Below are 19,867 nucleotides of genomic sequence, written 5' to 3' on the forward strand. Positions count from 1 at the left end.
CTGTATACAACCTTCTTTCATGATTCTTCAACCAAATGTTAGCTATGATTAAGTCATTCTCTGTGCAAAATTCTACCAGGCGGCTTCCTCTTTCATTTCTTACCCCATTCCATATTCACCTACTACTTACCCCTCTCTTCCTTTTCCTACTATCGAATTCCACTCACCCATGACTATTAAATTTTCGTCTCCTTTCACTATCTGAATAATTTATTTTATCTCGTCATACATTTCATCAATCTCTTCGTCATCTGCAGAGCTAGATGGCATATAAACTTGTACTACTGTGGTAATCGTGGGCTTCATGTCTATCTTCGCCACAATAATGCGTTCACTATGCTGTTTGTAGTAGCTTACCCGCATACCTATTTTTTATTCATTATTATACCTACTCCTGCATTATCCCTATTTGATTTTGTATTTATAACCCTTATTCAGCTGACCAGAAGTCTTGTTCCTCGCCGGCCGTTGTGGCCGAGCGGTTCTAGGCGCTACAGTCTGGAACCGCGCGACCGCTACGGTCGCAAGTTCGAATCCTGCCTCGGGCATGGATGTGTGTAATGTCCTTACGTTAGTTAGGTTTAAGTAGTTCTAGTGGACTGATGACCTCAGAAGTTGAGTCCCATAGTGCTCAGAGCCATTTGAACCATTTTCTTGTTCCTCCTACCACTGAACTTCACTAATTCCCACTATATCTAACTTTGACCTATCCATTTCCCTTTTAAAGCCCACCTGCCCAATTAAGGGATCTGACATTCCACGCTCCAATCTGTAGACGCCAGTTTTCTTTCTCCTGATTACGATGTCCTCCTGATTAGTCCCCGCCGGGAGATCCGAATGGGGTACTATTTTACCTCCGGTATGTTTTACCGAAGGGGACGCCATCGTCATTTAACCATATAGTAAACCTGCATGCCCTTGGGATAAATTACGGCTGTAGTTTCCGCCTGCTTTCAGCCGTTTGCAGTACCAGCACAGCAAGGCCGCTTTGGTTAGTGTTGCAAGGCCAGATGAGTCAATCATCGAGACTGTTGCCCCTGCAACTACTGAAAAGGCTGCTGCCCCTCTTCAGGAACCACACGTTTTTTCTTGCCTCTCAACAGATACCCCTCTGTTGTGTTGCACCTACGTGCAGCGCAGAGGAAATTGTCACTGAAGTAAATTCTTGTATTATGTGTTATGCTGACTTCATTTACAAAGAAATCAGTACACTAAAATGTTACTCAACCTTCACTTCACAAAATTGTTTCAGTTCCACCGGAATACAGTTGTACATATCCATTAAGTCATTCAATTTTCCTCCCTATATTGGCAACAGCTCTGAACAGAGAAGAGGAATTTCAGTTAGTGGCACACTATAGGGCTTAGACAGTATGTATTGCGAACCCCTCCTGATTTCTTTACGGTGGAATATGCATGCAACCGTTGTAATACATTGTGGCGGATTCTGATGCGAACTCTTCCTGGATCATCTGCAGTTATCTGCATCCAGTGTGAAGAAGTTATTTAGAATTTCGAATACCTTCTCAACGAATGTTCCAAATCACTCCAATTTAACTCCTCAGGCTTCATATCACATACGAGGAAAGGTTTCATAGCCCCGATGAAGCGAAAACCTCTACCCAGTGTTCAGGAACATGCACAGTATGATGATCCTTCTGATGCTGTATCAGGACAAGGTCTCGGTCACACTGCAGAAAATTGTGACCTGATACCAGGAACTTATGATTGACTGTCGTAAAATATTCCAGAGTTATTAAATATTGCCAAAGTGATAACATATGCCAGTTATTTCTTCGCCCTGTGTATCTGTCAGACCAAATGACGAAAGTCTTACCTTCTCCCCGAGGAAGGAGCTGATAGTTTGTGGTGATGTACTTCAATATACACGAAGAAATTTCGGTTGATCCTCGCCTGTCAACACTTTCACGCCAAAAGCACATTGTTCCATCGTTAGTTCCCGCATTATGTGTGGCTTCGCTATAACAGGAATATTGCCGTTGATAAAACACGGAGGAGAGGGACAGTACAGGACAGAAAAACACTTGCTGTAAATCAACGTAAAGTAAAAAAGGAGATAGAACTAGGGCTTTGTTTTCGCCTTCCTTCACTGCTTTATAAGACCCTTCAGCGTTGGAATGATGTAATCTTCCTTTAATTTCAATAGCTTGTCTTTCATCGTTCTCTGCTGACATAATACCCAAATAAAACCTGTCACAGTAGGATCAAGACTCTGCTCCAGGAACATCAAATCGCAGATTGAAACACGAGTGGAAAATCGCTCTCTATGTTCATTCATTGCATTTATATACGGGATGTTTATCTTTTTTAAATTTAGATCAGCGGACAAGCAACTCTTAACGGATTTGTGGCGACTGTTCTGGCAGTGTACGTTTGATTTCACATAGCTTCCGATGATGAGGTATTGCGTAAGTTGATTTGTACGTTTGCCCGTCTTGTCACAGAACACCTCGGAAGTTTTTATTTTCTTTTCCAATTCATGTATTCCATGAAGAGTTGTTATAAACATGAAATAGCGTCTTTTGACAAACCTGCTGTCACCTGATGGTATTGTTACCAAATAAGAAAAACTGCAATGTCTACGAGAAAGATCTTTGACATATCTTATTTTGGTGTGCTCAAGTTTGACACAGTTTTGTTTCAACAATACTGACTGTTGGTTGTAGTTCATAGTTCGAAGTATAGAAGTCTTTAAACTGTGTGTTTCGTATCCAGTGCAATTCGTTTAGATTGCTAGGTGCACCTGCAGCCGAATGCCTGGGATCACAGTAAACGATAACCACCTTTTGAAACAGTGTTTGAATAAATAACTCGTTATTTATCCAGTCGAGAACAATGATTGATGAATATTGCCTGAAGGTGTAAGTCACGTGCTCTCTTGTGTTTTATTATTACGCATTGCATTACCTAACCTTTCCATTGTGTAATGATTCGTTATATTGCGATATGGTTTGCGCTACTTGGTGATAATTCACAATAAAGGCTAGACGGAAATTTGCTTCGCTAGTCACAAACTAGGCTAGTTATTTAAGGTTATCGAATCATAATACTACCATGAAAAATGGGTTGCAACCTGGTACTACGTACCTCATCTGGTGCAGGTTTTGCCACCGTTACTTTCCCTTCTTTAATACGTATATATTGTTTTCCAGCATCCACGAGTCTTTTACGTTTCACATCACGCCACTCACTCACACGTTGTTTACGCTTTTTGCCTCTATTCGTGTGTTTCTGACAGTCCTGGCTGTTGAACTTGAGCTGTCTGATGGTGCCAGCCATAGAAGCTCATATTTCGTTCCCTGTCAAGCTACAACATGGCTGCTAGGAAATGTCGCAAGAACACGGAAAGAAAACACAATCCGATTGTGCCCCCACATCAGTCTATTACACCATACATTCACGTAAAGTTCAAAACAAGAAATCAGTCTGTCACGTACAGAGCGATGGAAATTTATTTGCCAAGCTAAAACATGGCGGACGATGCACACAAGATGAAGTAGCAGACACGCTACAGTTCTGTTGTCAGAGACCAGACTTCTACATCCAGGTTGTACAGAGATCACTGGTTTTTTAGCACTGACACTGACTTGATGTGTCCGCCATCTTACTTACCGATTCAACCTTGTTGTGCGCAACGCAAACTTGTTCATCTGTCACCTACAAAAGATTGTGTAGAGCAGTTCGAGTATCGCTACTTTTTGCCAGGTACTGTTAACCTTTCTCTGTGTAAAAGGCAGCTTTTGTAAAAATGTGGGTTACAAGCTTGCTATGGGCGACTATTCAGCTGTCAACATGTGCTGAGTTTAATCTCGTTGCCGGCCGGAGTGGCCGTGAGGTTCTAGGCGCTACAGTCTGGAACCGCGGGACTGCTACGGCCGCGGGTTCGAATCCTGCCTCGGGCATGGATGTGTGTGATGTCCTTAGGTTAGTTAGGTTTAAGTAGTTGTAAGTTCTAGGGGACTGATGACCTCAGAAGCTGAGACCCATAGTGCTCAGAGCCATTTGAACCAGCCATTTAATCTTGCTTGTTTTGAGTTTTCTCATTGTTCTAGTGATCTCAGAAGGCAGCAACATGCAGCTTACGCTTTTATTCAGGTCTTGTAGGTAGAATCGCTTGAGCTTGCTATTAAGTGGCAGAACAGAAATGAAAAGCAATTACAGGTTCCCTCAGAAATGCTTTCTTACAAAACAGATCTTATCTTACGGTAAGTGAAACTGACTGGAAGTGTTCCCGACGAAATAGGTGGGATACTGCGGAGTACATCTTGGCTGGATAAAATTTCCCCGCATTTCTGGTGCATCCGTGGCTTGAAATGCAACCGACGTAGTACTATACTGTCCGTTGCGGATAGTATCACAGAGGGCATTAGTACCAACTAAAATGCTATTCTCAAGAAGATTCCTTTTCATAATATTATCTGTTTATGCCATGTCGCGAATGGCGCGTGGGTAGGGTGATGGTCGGTATACCTTTGTATTGGCTGCAATTTCTCGAATTTTCTCCTCGTCGTCATTTCGCTGCAATCTCGAAAGCTTCGAGGAGACGCGTTGGCGCTGTGAAAGAGCAGTCTGTGGGCAGGAAGCGGGCGTCCGCGCAGAGCAGACAACGCGCCACGCTGATGGAAGTCGTGTTGGCTGCGGTAGTGGTGGGGTGGAGGGTGGCAGGGGGAAGGAGGGGGGGGGGGCGTCAGTACGCAGCAGCGAGGCTGACGTGACGGCGCAGATGTAGGTGGTAACCCAATTTTCCTACGTGCTGCATCAAAATGTTAATTTTGTAGTAATTCATCTTCAGATTTGATTGTTACACGAGACATTCGTTGGAAAAGAGCAGTATAACGAATTGGAGTCATGCAGATGAGAAATTGGAAATTTGTGGTAAGTTCTATGGGACCAAATTGCTGAGGTCATCCATCGGTCCCTAGGCTTAAGTTAATCGAACTTGAAGTAAAAACTAAAAAAGGACAACACACACACACCCAAGCCCAAGAGAGGACTCGAACCTCCAATGAGGGCAGGCGTGCGAACCATGGCAAGGCACCTTAAGACCGCACGGCCACCCCGCGCGGCCCCATGCAGTTGAGAGCATATAGTTACACTCAGAACGGGGCATTTCGTATATTTCATATCGTTCGAAAACTTAGCTTCAGACTGACATGGAAAACACTGGTGCCACAAAATTTTCGGGTGAAAGAACGTTTCCTTCAGCTTTTATATGTTGGCATAGTTTGAAAACATAAATTGTACTATTTTTCGTTCTGGTATAGACATAGTAAAAGTGGTTTCTCGATTGGCAGTTAGCCTCCCCTTTCCTGTTCCACGCTTCCGTAGTGCGTTTGAGAGAAACTGAGGTCACGACACTCCCATAAAAGTCTTGAAAGGGTCCGTGTAACTACCTTTCATTAGTCCGGTGGCCCATTTTCACTAGCATTTCTCTTTCTTTTCGTTGTTTCTCTTTTATCATAACTGTCATACTGACGTGATTGAATGAATGTGGTTGAGTGTCACGTTGCTAGACGGTGGCGTAGTCTGCTGCACAAAGTCTGCGATAGTCGTACAGATTCAGCAACAGTTGTACAGAATAGCCAACTCTCGTAGTGGTCAAGTAGGCAAAGAAGTTTGCACTACTTGTGAGAAATCGACCTGCGTTAGGTTGGTGGCGGAAATGGCATCTTTGGGTTTTCCGGGCCACGCGGAGCGTAGAAGAGGCTGGAGAAGAAGCGGGAGGCAGTCTGCCGCCGGTGCGGGAAGCGTCCACAGCTGTGCTCCAGTCGAAGAAGGGTGAGTTAGACTGACCGCGTGGCGCGTTGTTACTTGGCGAGGGGAGAGCTGTTAGCTTTTGGTCTCGCTTTTCAACTCTGAAAGATTGCTTTGCCTTGCCGCAGCAAGGAATGCAAAACTTTGGCAGATTTTTCTTTTAGAAAATTTCTGTAGCGATAAGAAGTGAGCACTCGCTTCTGTATGAATGTCTGTTTGCCTTCAGGTGTGCCTGTATAAGCTTTCAATTTCCTAAATATCAATAGCTTTGCCTTCTCTTAAATTTTCCTTGCTTTATGTATCTTTCGTCCGTGGGGAGCCAACCACGTGGTTGAACATTAGTTTGTTGGGCTACTGTCATCACTAACTGTCCGATCTCATGTTTGTTTTAAGGAATGTTAACTGTTCATGACTGTGTGGTGTGATATTGTTGTAACTTAATGAACGATGATCATAGCGCCTCAGAATTCTCACGATACCTAAATGACGTTCGAATGGGGGATGATTAAACTTAGCCACCAGGACACAACTGTTTCCTCCACTAGTACAAACATATGCGTAGGGTACAAAGAACGGAATACAAAACGACTGACTCATTAGAAAGAGTGAGACAAAACTATTCACTGCTGGTTACACAGTGTCGACCATGAAAAAGTGCTCATAGCTCATAACGTATGTATTTTAGGACTTTGGTTTACTTGACCTTTTTCCTGTAACTGCCCTTTTTAGAGATGTCCATTCTAAGTGGCTAATGAGCTACACATTACTGCAGCATCTGTAGCCTCAGAGACCTTTAAGCGTAGCTCTTCATTCCTTAGTGCTTCCCACTTGTGCGCACACTGTTTCTTCCCGACTAGTCTCCTAAACTTCAGCCTGCTCTTCACCACTACTAAATTGTGATCTGATCCTGTATCTGCTCCTGGATACGTCTTACAATCCAATACCGGATGTCGGAATCTCTGCCTGGCCACAATGTAATCTCACTGGAATACCCTTGTGTCTCACGGCGTTTCCCAAGTATATCTCTCCCTCCTGAACTGAGTATTCGCTATTACTGTCGGCTGTCCGAACTGTGTTGCAGAATTCTTTCTCGTTCCCATATTCCCCTGCTACCCTCCCCCTACCACCGCATTCCAGTCCCCCATTACTACTGCATTTTCATCTCCTTTTACGTACTGAATCAGCGATTGAGTATCCTCATACACTTTCTCTACGTCTTCATCTTCTGCATGTGACGTCGGCGCGTGTACCTGAACTAACTGTTGCCAGCGTTGGCTTGCTGTCTACTCTGATGGAAACAACTCTGTCACCGATCTGTTCGCAGTAATACTCCCCCTGTTCCACCTTCCTGTTGGTAACGACTCCTACTGCCGTTGTACCACTTGCTACTGTTGTTGATATTGCCGTATACTCGACTGGCCAAAATCCTGGTCTTCTTCCCATTAACATCGCTGACCCCCACTGTATCTAGATTGAGTCTTACCATATCCCATTTCAGGTTTTCGACCTTCCCTACCATGTTTACACTTCTCATATTTCGGGCCCCACGCCATTCAACGCAAGCCTTTCGTTGGTTATTCAACCTTTTCTTACAGTCACCTGCCCCTGGGCAGTCACCTCCCAGGGATCCAAATGGCGGGCGAGTCCGGAAGCTTTTGCCAGTGGAGAAGTTATCAGGCCACTCTTTCAATTACAGGCCACACGTCCTGCGGATACATTCAGTCGAGACAGTTTATAGCGACATCACTTTTAACGACTTGTTGGCTGTAGGACCGAAATCCAATGGTTCCACCTAACCCTATGTGAACGCTATACAGTAGAACCCCTCTAATCCGTCACCTTCGGGACCGGGACCATGGTCGGAACGAGAAAAAGGTCGGATTATCCGAAAAATCTAATATTTATTGCAAAAAATATAAAAAGAGATTTAGTACAAAAAATTAAACGTTTTAAGAACTAAAAGACGTCTACAGTAATATAAAAAGACGTTTTTTACACAGTGTTAAACAATACATTAACTAAAAACCGTCTACACACACTATAATATGTATTGGTTTTAAAAGGAAAAACGACAAACAAATTACAGTACTGTACTGTACTTAATAACGTATTAACGATATATACTGTAAACTAAAAAATGTTTAATGCACTGTATATAAAAAAGAAATTTTTTACAATGAAATAAACTACTGTATGTGTAAACTAAGAATTGATTATACTGTATGCATTGTTTTTACAGTAAAAATGAAAACAAATTACTTGGAAAAAAAGTCCATGATACATTTTTGTTTAGCAGATGTTATTCTAGATTTAGCTGCAGTGTCCCTCCATTTTTTTATCCATAAAACGTCCATTGGAGTTGGATTCTGCTCGACGTACTGAAGGGCGAGGTCAAAAGCGTTTTTTGCATCGTTGTGTGAAATCCGGGCGGGGGGTTCGTCTTCGCCGTCCGAGTCTTCATTGAGCTCTTCAAAAGTGTCAGTCTTTGTCACATTCGTTGGTCCACTCCTCAACTTCATTGGCAGGGACGTTCGGCTGCAGAGTTTGTAGATCTTTAACGATTTCCAGGGCGTCGTTGCTTTGCTCATCTTTGGTATGCTCATTTTCAGTCATAACTTGTGGCCAACGCTTACGCCACGATTTCCGCAGTGTCAGGTTTCAGTTCATCCTATGCTGCAGCTACTGTGTAGATAGCATCTTTGATGTTCAGGTATTTCATTGCCTCAAATAAGTTATGACCTCCTTCAGATTTTTCCAAGATTGAGCTGATATACTTTCTGCGATATCGCCTTTTTAACCATTGATAACGCCCTGATCCATTGGTTTGATGAGTGAGGTCACATTAGGAAGCAGAAAGAGAGCTTTTATGTCCCCCTTCACCAAATCTTCCTAAGATGGATGTGATGGTGCGTTATCCAACAGCAGTAGAGCACGAACAGGCAGATTATTTTGCTTTAGGTTGCAGTCGCTCCAAACATTTTTGATTGTGGTAATAAACCGGCAAGGAAATTTATATTTTTAAATGCCCTTGGCTTCTTAGATTTGCCAATGACGAACAAGTGGAGATTGTGGGTACCATCTGAGTTGCTACAAGGAACGACTGTTATTCTAAGTTTCGTGCCTACCACAGAATCATTTGAAGCTGCGAGCGTTTTTGTTGGCAACATTTTTAAGTTCCCGTCGATGTTATACACTTGGCAGGGTAAAAGTTCATTTTCTTCTATAATTTCTCGAAACTTAACAGAAAACTCCTTAGCAGCTGCGGCATCGGCAGATAGTTTTTCACCGGACGCCATGATGGGTTTCCCAACGATCAATCCAGCCTTCACTGGCAGCAAATTTACTTTCAGCTTCCAGTTTTTTGTGCAAGACTATCGCTTTTTCTTGGAGAATTGGCCTGGATATTGGCGTTCCTTTCCTTCTTTCTTGACAAAACTACATACACAATGCGTTATCAAGCAGTTCGAGTTTAGGCTTTTTTAATGTTTTGCAATTCTTCAGAGTATTTTCACCATCAATCGTAACTGTATAGGATTCAATGTCTTTCCGATTCTTCCTCCAATCCTTAATTGTCGTAACACCTACATTCAGTTCCTTTGCAAATTTTTGGAGCGATTCTCCTTCGTCTAGTCTTTGTAGCACCGCTAATTTTTCATTTAGTGAAAGAGTTACGTGTTTACGTTTGCATCCAGACATGTTGAAAAACAGGCAACTGTACACACAATGAATCTACAGTAATAAGTATTGTAGAGAGCACGGAATAAAGCAAACAACGACGTTTTTAATCCAAACAAAGGATAAAACTGCACAATAGCGTAGAGTGTAGCAATAGGCACAACGATAGGGACCGCAACAATGGCCCGACAGGCGTCCAGTCAGTGACAAGTAGGCACGGGCTCGCGAGCCTGAGCACGGCTGCACTAACCAGAGTGACGGACCATCCAAGGTCGGGTTAGAGGGGTTCTACTGTGTTTAAAAAGTCGCTTAGTACGACATCCCTCTTTGCGACTTACCGTATAAAGCTGCGATTTTTATTCCATTTTCGGAGAAAGGCATCGGCTGTAAGGTCCAACATTCGGTTTTGTTTCTTGCGTATTCGGGGATGTAACGCTTATTTTCAAACAATCGATTTCTGCAGACTGTTGTTAGCAAATGAGGCGTCACAACGAATACATCGTCAAATGCAAAATGCGTAAGCACATCTTGGATGCGAAAACAAACAAGTATAACAGATAACCTTAACTAGGACAGTATATTGTAGTATGCGTTACTGTACTACAATTAAAGCTAAAGCAACTGGTTAAAAAAGTTACAGCACTGACTTGGCTGTGGTCATAGTTGTTTTTTCAAAGAACAGAAATGGAGTAATAGTGTTCTCGTTATTGATGTTTAGTGGTTACGTGTGTTCAGTATATCTAATGTGGAACATTTTAACGAGAAACGTAGGAGGAAGTGTAGGCCTTCCTGCAATTTGAAACGTCCCCTTAGAAAAATTATTGAATTACTATGCTGGTTAACCTCTTACGTTATTTGAACGTACTCAGACATTTCGCTCTTTACTTATTCTGATCAACACTAAACTGACACACAATATTTTTAGTGCAACGCAATCTGACTTTCAATAATCCCTAAAAGAGAATGGCCCTGACTAACATTAACCTATACCTTTCACAAATCACTTACCTCACAAAAATCTTCGTTACTCGAACTACTGCAATACAGCAAGCGCCACTACTGCCAGCTAAATAAAAGATTCTACCTACTGAAGGCACTAACTACTGATAGGCATAGTTAGCAAATGAAAGATTTTGATAGAGAACAAACAATGTATTTACCTTAATAGTCTTCAAAGGTCATAATATATAGCACTTTATGACATCCAGTCGTACAAATTTACTCTTTCTGATGGACACACATCCAGATCATCCGGTCTCAAAACTCCGCCATCTCTCTCCCCAAATCCACCACTGCTGGCGGCTCACCTCCAACTGCGCAACGCTACGCGCTGTTAACAGCCAACTGCCCAACACTACAATAGCGACTATTACAACAATGCCACCCAGCCACAGACTGCACACACCACAGCCAGTGATTTTCTTACAGAGCTCTACGTGGCGGTGGCGTTACGTATATAAGAACCTAAACAGCCTACTTACAAATTTATGTAAAGAAAACTGTCTTTCCATTTTGGTACTGTTGGTTAAATGTTATGACACAGCGACTGAAGCGGAGGTGTGTCCCTGGCTGCCCTATGACACAGCACTCACTGCAAGTTCTAGGCGTGCGCAACACGTTACCTCGTTCACTGTCCAAGACCACCTGCAATATGATTTACATTGTTTCTACTACTTCCTTCACTTATTGACGTTTCCTGCATTTTGACGGCATTTTATTGCTGCTCATACTGCAAAAACACAAGAAAAATTCCTCTTCAGTCCCTCTCCACAAATAGTGTGTTGTAAATACTGCAGGTGCACTGTATCTCTGCTACCTTTTCACAAGCTGACTCCATGACAGCCTGAAATCTACAGACGTGAAATTTTTATGAAAAACCAAAGCAAAAAGCGGTTTGTGCGACTCCCGGGTATAACTAACGCAAACTCACAGTCCCTTGTACATCGTCATAACCTGTTTGGACTGCATGATGTCTGATGCAGTGTACAATATATTAACACACAAATCAAGAGTTTTGCTGAGTTCAAACATTCGCCGGAACAAGCGAGAAGGCCATCTCGCAAAAAAGAGTAACAAAAATGGATCCTAAATATGCCCTTTTTCGCCGGCCGCGGTGGTCTCGCGGTTAAGGCGCTCAGTCCGGAACCGCGCGACTGCTACGGTCGCAGGTTCGAATACTGCCTCGGGCATGGATGTGTGTGATGTCCTTAGGTTCGTTAGGTTTAAGTAGTTCTAAGTTCTAGGGGACTGATGACCACAGATGTTAAGTCCCATAGTGTTCAGAGTCATTTGAACCATTTTATGCCCTTTTTCTTTCCTTTTCATGTTTATCATTTTTAATGATTACAATTATCGTTTTATAAAACCGCAATTATGTTTTTCCAACAAATACGTACTATCTCTTAAAAATTTTTACAGTGACATAATGTTTATCAGCTAATTACCATCGCAAGTGGTTTCCATTGCCTTCTGCATCCTCGTGCCATTGATCATTGCTGATTCTTCGACGTTTTTGGAGCAGTTTGGCAACCCAGTGGCAAGAAGGTGCCCTGGACCTCTTCCCCCTCCTCCACCCCTGTGGACAAGGCCGCTGGACGATCGAGTGAGACTTTTCATGCTGGAAGTTTTCAGCCGCCATTGATGATGGTTTCTATTCAACATTCAATTAGTGGCGAGGCTGGAACCAAAGACCAAGGAAGTCGTGGTTATTAGTCAAATACGCTACCCCTAGATCAAGGGTTACCTACACACACACACACACACACACACACACACACAGAGAGAGAGAGAGAGAGAGAGAGAGAGAGAGAGGGGGGGGGGGGCAACGGCAGCTGCTCCAATGGCACCAAAACTAAATAAACAAAGGAACGCATGCTGCAGTAACAAAACAAACAACCCCAAATGCCCCGCCCCCCGCCCTCCCCTTGTCAAGCCGAGCGAAGTGGCGCAGTGGCTGGACCCGCATTTTGGGGGACGACAGTTCAACAATCCCGCGTCCGGCCATTCTGATTTAGGTTTTCCGTGATGTCCCAGGTAAATGCCGGGATGGCCCTTTTATAGGGCATAGCCGACTTCCTTCCCCGCCCTCCCCTAACCCGATGACACCGATGACCTCGCTGTTTGGTTTCCTCCCCCCCAAAGAACACCTCCCCCCCCCCCATCACGTATATGAAAGTACGTACGTCGTAGTTGCCATGTAGTGAAATTGAAAAATATTTTGCTTTTCAATCACACGACGCAAAAGGAATACGCACTATCAGCAGTCAGTAAGGCCAAAGATAGATTTGAGCCGTCCAGACATTCGTAGCACTGTCAGCTCTCTATAGCTCTCTTAGCCAAAACCCAATGTTGGCCTTGCTTGATTTCAGTTTTGTTAACAAGTTCAGTTGTTAATTGCAGTCAAATGTAATGTAAGTGTTACCTACCGTTTATTGTGTTTGTGCTGTTGTGATTCAAATGGCTCTGAGCACTATGGGACTTAACTGCTGAGGTCATCAGTCCCCTAGAACGTAGAACTACTTAAACCTAACTAACCTAAGGACGTCACACACATCCATGCCCGACGCAGGATTCGAACCTGCGACTGTAGCTGCAATATTACAGTATTTCACAAGGCAGCGAAATGGTAAATATCATAGAAAATAATATTAAATTAAAATCAGTGGATAAAAATACACTCGGATTCAGCTGTGTCGCCCAAAAATATATCGCCTAAATGGCGATGGCTGTATTGCTTTAAAAAAATTTGCTCGGTATTCTGTCATTAGTAGACGAAATGACAAAATATCACCCAATCTGATGACTTTGCGTGATATCAGTTACGAAAATCAGTTCCGGTATGGAACTTTTTTGGGGGGAGGGGGTTGCGGAGAAGGGGAAGCGGACGGGGTACAGGATGACAGCGCATTCCGCAGTGAGTTCGTTTCTAAAAGCGGGCTGCTTGAATTCGTCTGAGCTGGCAGCACCCTTCATTCTTCCCTCATCCCTTCTTACGAAATCTATTTCTGCTCTTGTAATAGCACAGTAACTGAAGCCAGCAATTCCATGCACAGTTAAATCTTAAAAATATGCACTCACTCATGCAGTGTGGAATGACCAAACATGCACGTGTAAAGGAAAAACAAGCTATGTAAGAATTCAATCTTTTGTAGCGATGCATTTTATTTTATTGTAAAAAAGAGTACAGCAATCGGTTTTCCTCGATTCTCCACCGACTCTGGGTAGCTCTGCGAGACGAGCCGCTGAACTAGTAGTCCCTGGATTCGGGAGGTGAGTTGGTTCAAATCCATGCGGCGTCTTTGTTGAAAATGATTGTCAGTGGATTGTCATTTTCACTTAAGGCAAATGTTGGAGGCCACAGCGAATTGCTTCCGAACGCCTTTCTGTCCTGACAAGATCCATATCCCTTAAAGACGCACCCCTCTGTTTAAATGGAAAGAGCAGCATCAAAGACGTGTCGAGCATCTCTTCAGACTCCCAGCACTAAAAGCATTATGGCAAATAAATGGCAATCCAAATGCTCCTCATCTGGGCTCACGCATCTGTCTGCTGAGTTGTTCTTCAATGCAGAAAATGATCTGCCTTACATTGCAAGAATTGATAGATCCATTCTAAAATGAGGAAATTTGGGGAAGTGTAACGCTGAACAATTCCAAATAGTCTGCATGTTCGCCGCCAGAAATTATTCTGCGTTCTCTGTCGAACAGGGGTCTCTCTATTCCTTTTCACTGACAAGGGCAGCTCAACTGCTGGTCAACACATACTTCCTCCAGATTTACGGTCTCTGCAGGGCTCGGCCAGAAATCACTGTGACATAAATGAGGGCTCCAGAACGCCAAGTGTTCACCAAACGTTGGGTCTTTTGGCGCGGATCGGGCGGGGAACGGGTCATTTATGTCGGCACAGGTCCCAGCCAGCGCTCCAGAGAGAGTTCTGAGCGGTAAGCCGAGGGTCCTGGGGTCGAGTCTCTTGGTGCAGTCTTTTTAGTTTATTTCTCATTTTGTACGTCACAGTGCAAATAAACCAGAGTAATACTCCAGACAATGTATTTATTAATATTTATTAAAAGCCATGAAAACGAATGGGAAAGTAAAATTTGAGTTTGCAAATATCAGTGCTAGCCGTCGAATTTTTTATTTGAAAACTCTTAAAGCGCTTTAAATAAGGCAGACTTTATTAACATTCTGCATTTTCTCTTCATGTTTACGTATCTGTAAATCAACATAGCAGCCCTTGCGACGAACACATCTGTGCCAACGAGAGACCAGATTCGCGATGCCGTCACTGAAGAATGTTTGACTATGTTGACGAACCCACAACCTCACCTCTCGACGCACCGCTTCACCACTACCAGAGCAAAGTCCTCGATGGCGTTTCTTTAAGTTTCGGCAGCAGGTGAAAATGGGATGGGGCCAAGTCAGGAGTGTACGAGGGGTGGCAGACGGCAGTGAAGCCAGGGCGTCGGACGGTCGGAAATGTGTCGCGCCAGAAGGGTGGGCGCTCCGTGTGTGGACGGACTCTCCTGCGGTCAGCAACTGAATCGGCTTGTAGAGTGTACACGAGAACATCGTACGTAAAATGCGATACTTTTAACATTTTACAGTTGATGATTTACACGTGCTTGGTCGATATTAATCCACTCTGAATTTTTACAATTGCGTGCCTGTTTTAAGAAATCCCGAGAAAAAAAAACTTGATTTAGATACATAAAAGCTTCTCCCTCAGTGCATAGCTTGGCAGCAAACCACATGCAACGCACCAATTCGTCAAATATTGGCAAGGATAGCTGGTGATGTAGAATGGAATATACACTCCTGGAAATGGAAAAAAGAACACATTGACACCGGCGTGTCAGACCCACCATACTTGCTCCGGACACTGCGAGAGGGCTGTACAAGCAATGATCACACGCACGGCACAGCGGACACTCCAGGAACCGCGGTGTTGGCCGTCGAATGGCGCTAGCTGCGCAGCATTTGTGCACCGCCGCCGTCAGTGTCAGCCAGTTTGCCGTGGCATACGGGGCTCCATCGCAGTCTTTAACACTGGTAGCATGCCGCGACAGCGTGGACGTGAACCGTATGTGCAGTTGACGGACTTTGAGCGAGGGCGTACAGTGGGCATGCGGGAGGCCGGGTGGACGTACCGCCGAATTGCTCAACACGTGGGGCGTGAGGTCTCCACAGCACATCGATGTTGTCGCCAGTGGTCGGCGGAAGGTGCACGTGCCCGTCGACCTGGGACCGGACCGCAGCGACGCACGGATGCACGCCAAGACCGTAGGATCCTACGCAGTGCCGTAGGGGACCGCACCGCCACTTCCCAGCAAATTAGGGACACTGTTGCTCCTGGGGTATCGGCGAGGACCATTCGCAACCGTCTCCATGAAGCTGGGCTACGGTCCCGCACACCGTTAGGCCGTCTTCCGCTCACGCCCCAACATCGTGCAGCCCGCCTCCAGTGGTGTCGCGACAGGCGTGAATGGAGGGACGAATGGAGACGTGTCGTCTTTAGCGATGAGAGTCGCTTCTGCCTTGGTGCCAATGATGGTGGTATGCGTGTTTGGCGCCGTGCAGGTGAGCGCCACAATCAGGACTGCATACGACTGAGGCACACAGGGCCAACACCCGGCATCATGGTGTGGGGAACGATCTCCTACACTGGCCGTACACCACTGGTGATCGTCGAGGGGACACTGAATAGTGCACGGTACATCCAAACCGTCATCGAACCCATCGTTCTACCATTCCTAGACCGGCAAGGGCACTTGCTGTTCCAACAGGACAATGCACGTCCGCATGTATCCCGTGCCACCCAACGTGCTCTAGAAGGTGTAAGTCAACTACCCTGGCCAGCAAGATCTCCGGATCTGTCCCCCATTGAGCATGTTTGGGACTGGATGAAGCGTCGTCTCACGCGGTCTGCACGTCCAGCACGAACGCTGGTCCAACTGAGGCGCCAGGTGGAAATGGCATGGCAAGCCGTTCCACAGGACTACATCCAGCATCTCTACGATCGTCTCCATGGGAGAATAGCAGCCTGCATTGCTGCGAAAGGTGGATATACACTGTACTAGTGCCGACATTGTGCATGCTCTGTTGCCTGTGTCTATGTGCCTGTGGTTCTGTCAGTGTGATCATGTGATGTATCTGACCCCAGGAATGTGTCAATAAAGTTTCCCCTTCCTGGGACAATGAATTCACGGTGTTCTTATTTCAATTTCCAGGAGTGTATTTCGATGCAGTCTTGTTTGGATGTGATTTCCTTTTCTCTCACGATAAGTATAGTTGTGAAGATTTTTGACCAAACTCTGTGCCTGATGACGACGGACTATATCTCGGGAAGAATCACTATGGCGATTGTTTAGCCTGAAAAATCTCATCGTATATCTGTGGATTTGCTTGTCCCTCCGTTTTATGTAAATGTTGACATATACGATGTATCGAGCATTATTTTGGTTTATTTGCAGTACACATAGGGAGATGTACAACTTTATTTGGGATCTAATTTGTTTAACCTATCGTTATAAAGTTTTCGGTTTACTTGAGAAGGGGATAATTTACACTGTTGTCGTTCGGAAAAGTAAGCGCAGGACCGTTTGTCGGAAACCCAAAGTGGGTCTGGACTGTAGAATGACTCACACTACAGAACAGTTGAAACATCAGACCAAAACGATAACTCCCTTGCAAGCCTTCCAGTGTTTCAGGTACATATGCGGCTTGTCTTGGTATGACCACAATCCTAGATCGAAGCTTTAATTGCGCGAGTATGGAAAGAAAGATAACGTCGAACATAAACTCCCCAGACAGCATGACTTTGCCTCTGTGAAGGAAGTCACACGAGCTGGAGTACAAAGTTATAAACTGGTATAATAATACCTGCTAGCAGCCATCTGTCAGAAGTACTTTCGTTTGTGAGTGATGTCTATGTGACACAATCATCTGGAACTAGAAATATGTCCAACACGGCATTCAACGGCTACGTCCCGTGCTAATAGAGAGCTGTTATTACCTTCAGTATACTAATCAAAGCGTTCTGACGTCCAGTCGATGAACTGGGTCCTGCTTTACAGCAGTAGTTTCCCTGAGCAGGCATAACCCCCATCGCTGTGTATCATTTTTTGCTGTTATGTATTACACTTGTGGAAAACAAGGAGTAAAATTGTGCAGGACGAAAGCAACATCCATTTAACGCTTACTGTGTGTGTGTGTGTGTGTGTGTGTGTGTGTGTGTGTGTGGTCATTGTAACCACTGCCACTACTGCACATTTTTGTTTTTTCCATTTTTTAGCCGAAGTGAATTTCTGAAAATGTGGCTTCACCATTTCATGGAAATAAAGTTACTATTTCCGCTTAAATGTTCAGTAATTTTTCCCTTTTTTTAAAAAAAAAAGTCTGCCTCCGTAGTCTAGCGGTAGCGTTTCCGCCTACCACGCATGGGGCCCGGGTTCAATTCCCGGCAGGGGCCTGGGTGTTATATGTCCATCATCACTGACCCGCAAGTTGCCAAAGCGCGTCAACTAAAAAGGATGCGGCGGCCGAACTCCGACGCATGGGGCCTCCCGGCCAACAGTGCCATGCGGTCATTTCCATTTTTCCTTTTTTAAGTCAGTCTTCTTTCTACATATAGAAATTAAAATGTTTCTGTCAAGATGCAGGGACAGTTTTCCTCATGCACTTACATGACACATGAGAGCATAGAGCCAAACTTTCACTTTCATTGCTCCCACTTCGACACAACTGATGAGATTTTGTCACCGGAAAGTCGTTTGCACTACCTGGACCGCTACTCCCGTTGTCGGCGTGCGTTCTGCGTTTGTGTGTGTGAGTGTGTATGTGGACAGGCCCTCAGCAGTGCTGGCTGCAGTGAGCCGCACCCAGGACCCCACGAGGACACATCAGCCAGCTCACACTGTGCCTCTCTCTCTCTGTGTGTGTGTGTGTGTGCAGCCCACCAGCCGCCACACAGATGAGGCCTGCCACCACCACCACTGCCACCACCGCCGCCCCCGCCACCGCCACCTCTTCCAGCGCACCTCGCCAGACACCTGCTGCTGCACGGCCCGTGACTCCTCAACCTGACGAGGCCACTGTCTCTCGCATGCGGTGAGTTCTCACCACACACACACACACACACACACACACACACACACACACCATTATGTGGTAGATAAGATATAAATACCAAAAAGCCAACTGTAAATACTCAGTCTAGATTTAATTAGGGTCAGGAAAGTCAACTGGGAACATAATCAGAACATAGATGAATAACAGGCTGGTATCCACAGGATTAGGTTGTAGTAGCATGAAGAAAATTGAAATGAGTGTATGGCATTGTTGGGGGGGACGCCCCATTGTGGGGAAGTTCTGCCACCGAGTGCAAGTCTTACTCCAGTCGATGCCACATTGGGCGACTTGTGTGCCAGTGGTGAGGATGAAACGATGGTGAGGACAACACAACACCCAGTCCACGAGTGGAGAAAATCTCCAGTCCAGCTGGGAAACGAACCTGGACCCACTTGCATGGGAGGCAAGCACATTACCACCCAGCTATGAAGGCGGACTGTAGTATCATGAGAGAGTGGTTAATTAAGAATAGGTTGGTAGAGAAAATAGTGTGTTACTGTCAACACTTCAGTGATTCATTCTCATCAGAATCAGCAAATCAATGTCTGCAATAATTCAGGCATTTACACTAGCATCATACAAAGAAAATCTACTATAAGAGGTAGGGTGGTATGCACTGAGCATGTAACACTTTAGGTAAAGATTGATAAACATCTAATACTGCCGATGTACTGGAATGATCTAGCAGAGGTCAGATAAACACATGTTTATAAGACCATTAGCGGTGGTTGGCATGAATGAGAGAGGACAAAAAAACCTAATTATTTGCCGTAAAACTTCTGCTGGTAACAAGAAATATGCTAATAAAGCACCAAACAGAAGCAAATGTCTTCGGAGGCCAGCCGGCCAGAGTGGCCGTGCGGTTCTAGGCGCTACAGTCTGGAACCGAGCGACCGCTACGGTCGCAGGTTCGAATCCTGCCTCGGGCATGGATGTGTGTGATGTCCTTAGTTAGGTTTAATTAGTTCTAAGTTCTAGGCGACTGATGACCTCACAAGTTAAGCCGCATAGTGCTCAGAGCCATTTGATCCATTTTTCTTCAGAGCCTCAGCTTGTGAGGTTGTGGATCAGCTTGACACCCCACCGTAGTTTGGTGTAACAGCCACTCTCAGTAACAAAACATGCATAGTAGAGACTCTGCCTGCTGTACGTGTTGTTTCTGCCTCTTTGAGCACCAGATTTAGAGTGCCATGAGCACCCAAAGTTCACAATCATTTCTGGTATGCATTTCGATGTCTTGCCCTACAGTTTTTACCTTCTACAGCTATTTCCATTACCACTGCAGTTAATCC

General features: G+C 44.8%; 1 protein-coding gene across 1 annotated transcript in view; it reads left to right on the top strand.

Annotated features, from left to right (window-relative positions):
- Positions 1–18,530, top strand: part of LOC124553300 — a 35,981-nt gene extending 17,451 nt beyond the window's left edge. Inside the window, exon 3 of the mRNA XM_047127180.1 lies at positions 18,399–18,530. Within this exon, the coding sequence (XP_046983136.1) occupies positions 18,399–18,530 (132 nt within the window). The remainder of the gene's footprint in view (positions 1–18,398) is intronic.
- The last annotated feature ends 1,337 nt before the right edge of the window (positions 18,531–19,867 follow it).

This window comes from Schistocerca americana, chromosome 11 (genome assembly GCF_021461395.2).
Source record: "Schistocerca americana isolate TAMUIC-IGC-003095 chromosome 11, iqSchAmer2.1, whole genome shotgun sequence".
Lineage (NCBI taxonomy): Eukaryota > Metazoa > Arthropoda > Insecta > Orthoptera > Acrididae > Schistocerca > Schistocerca americana.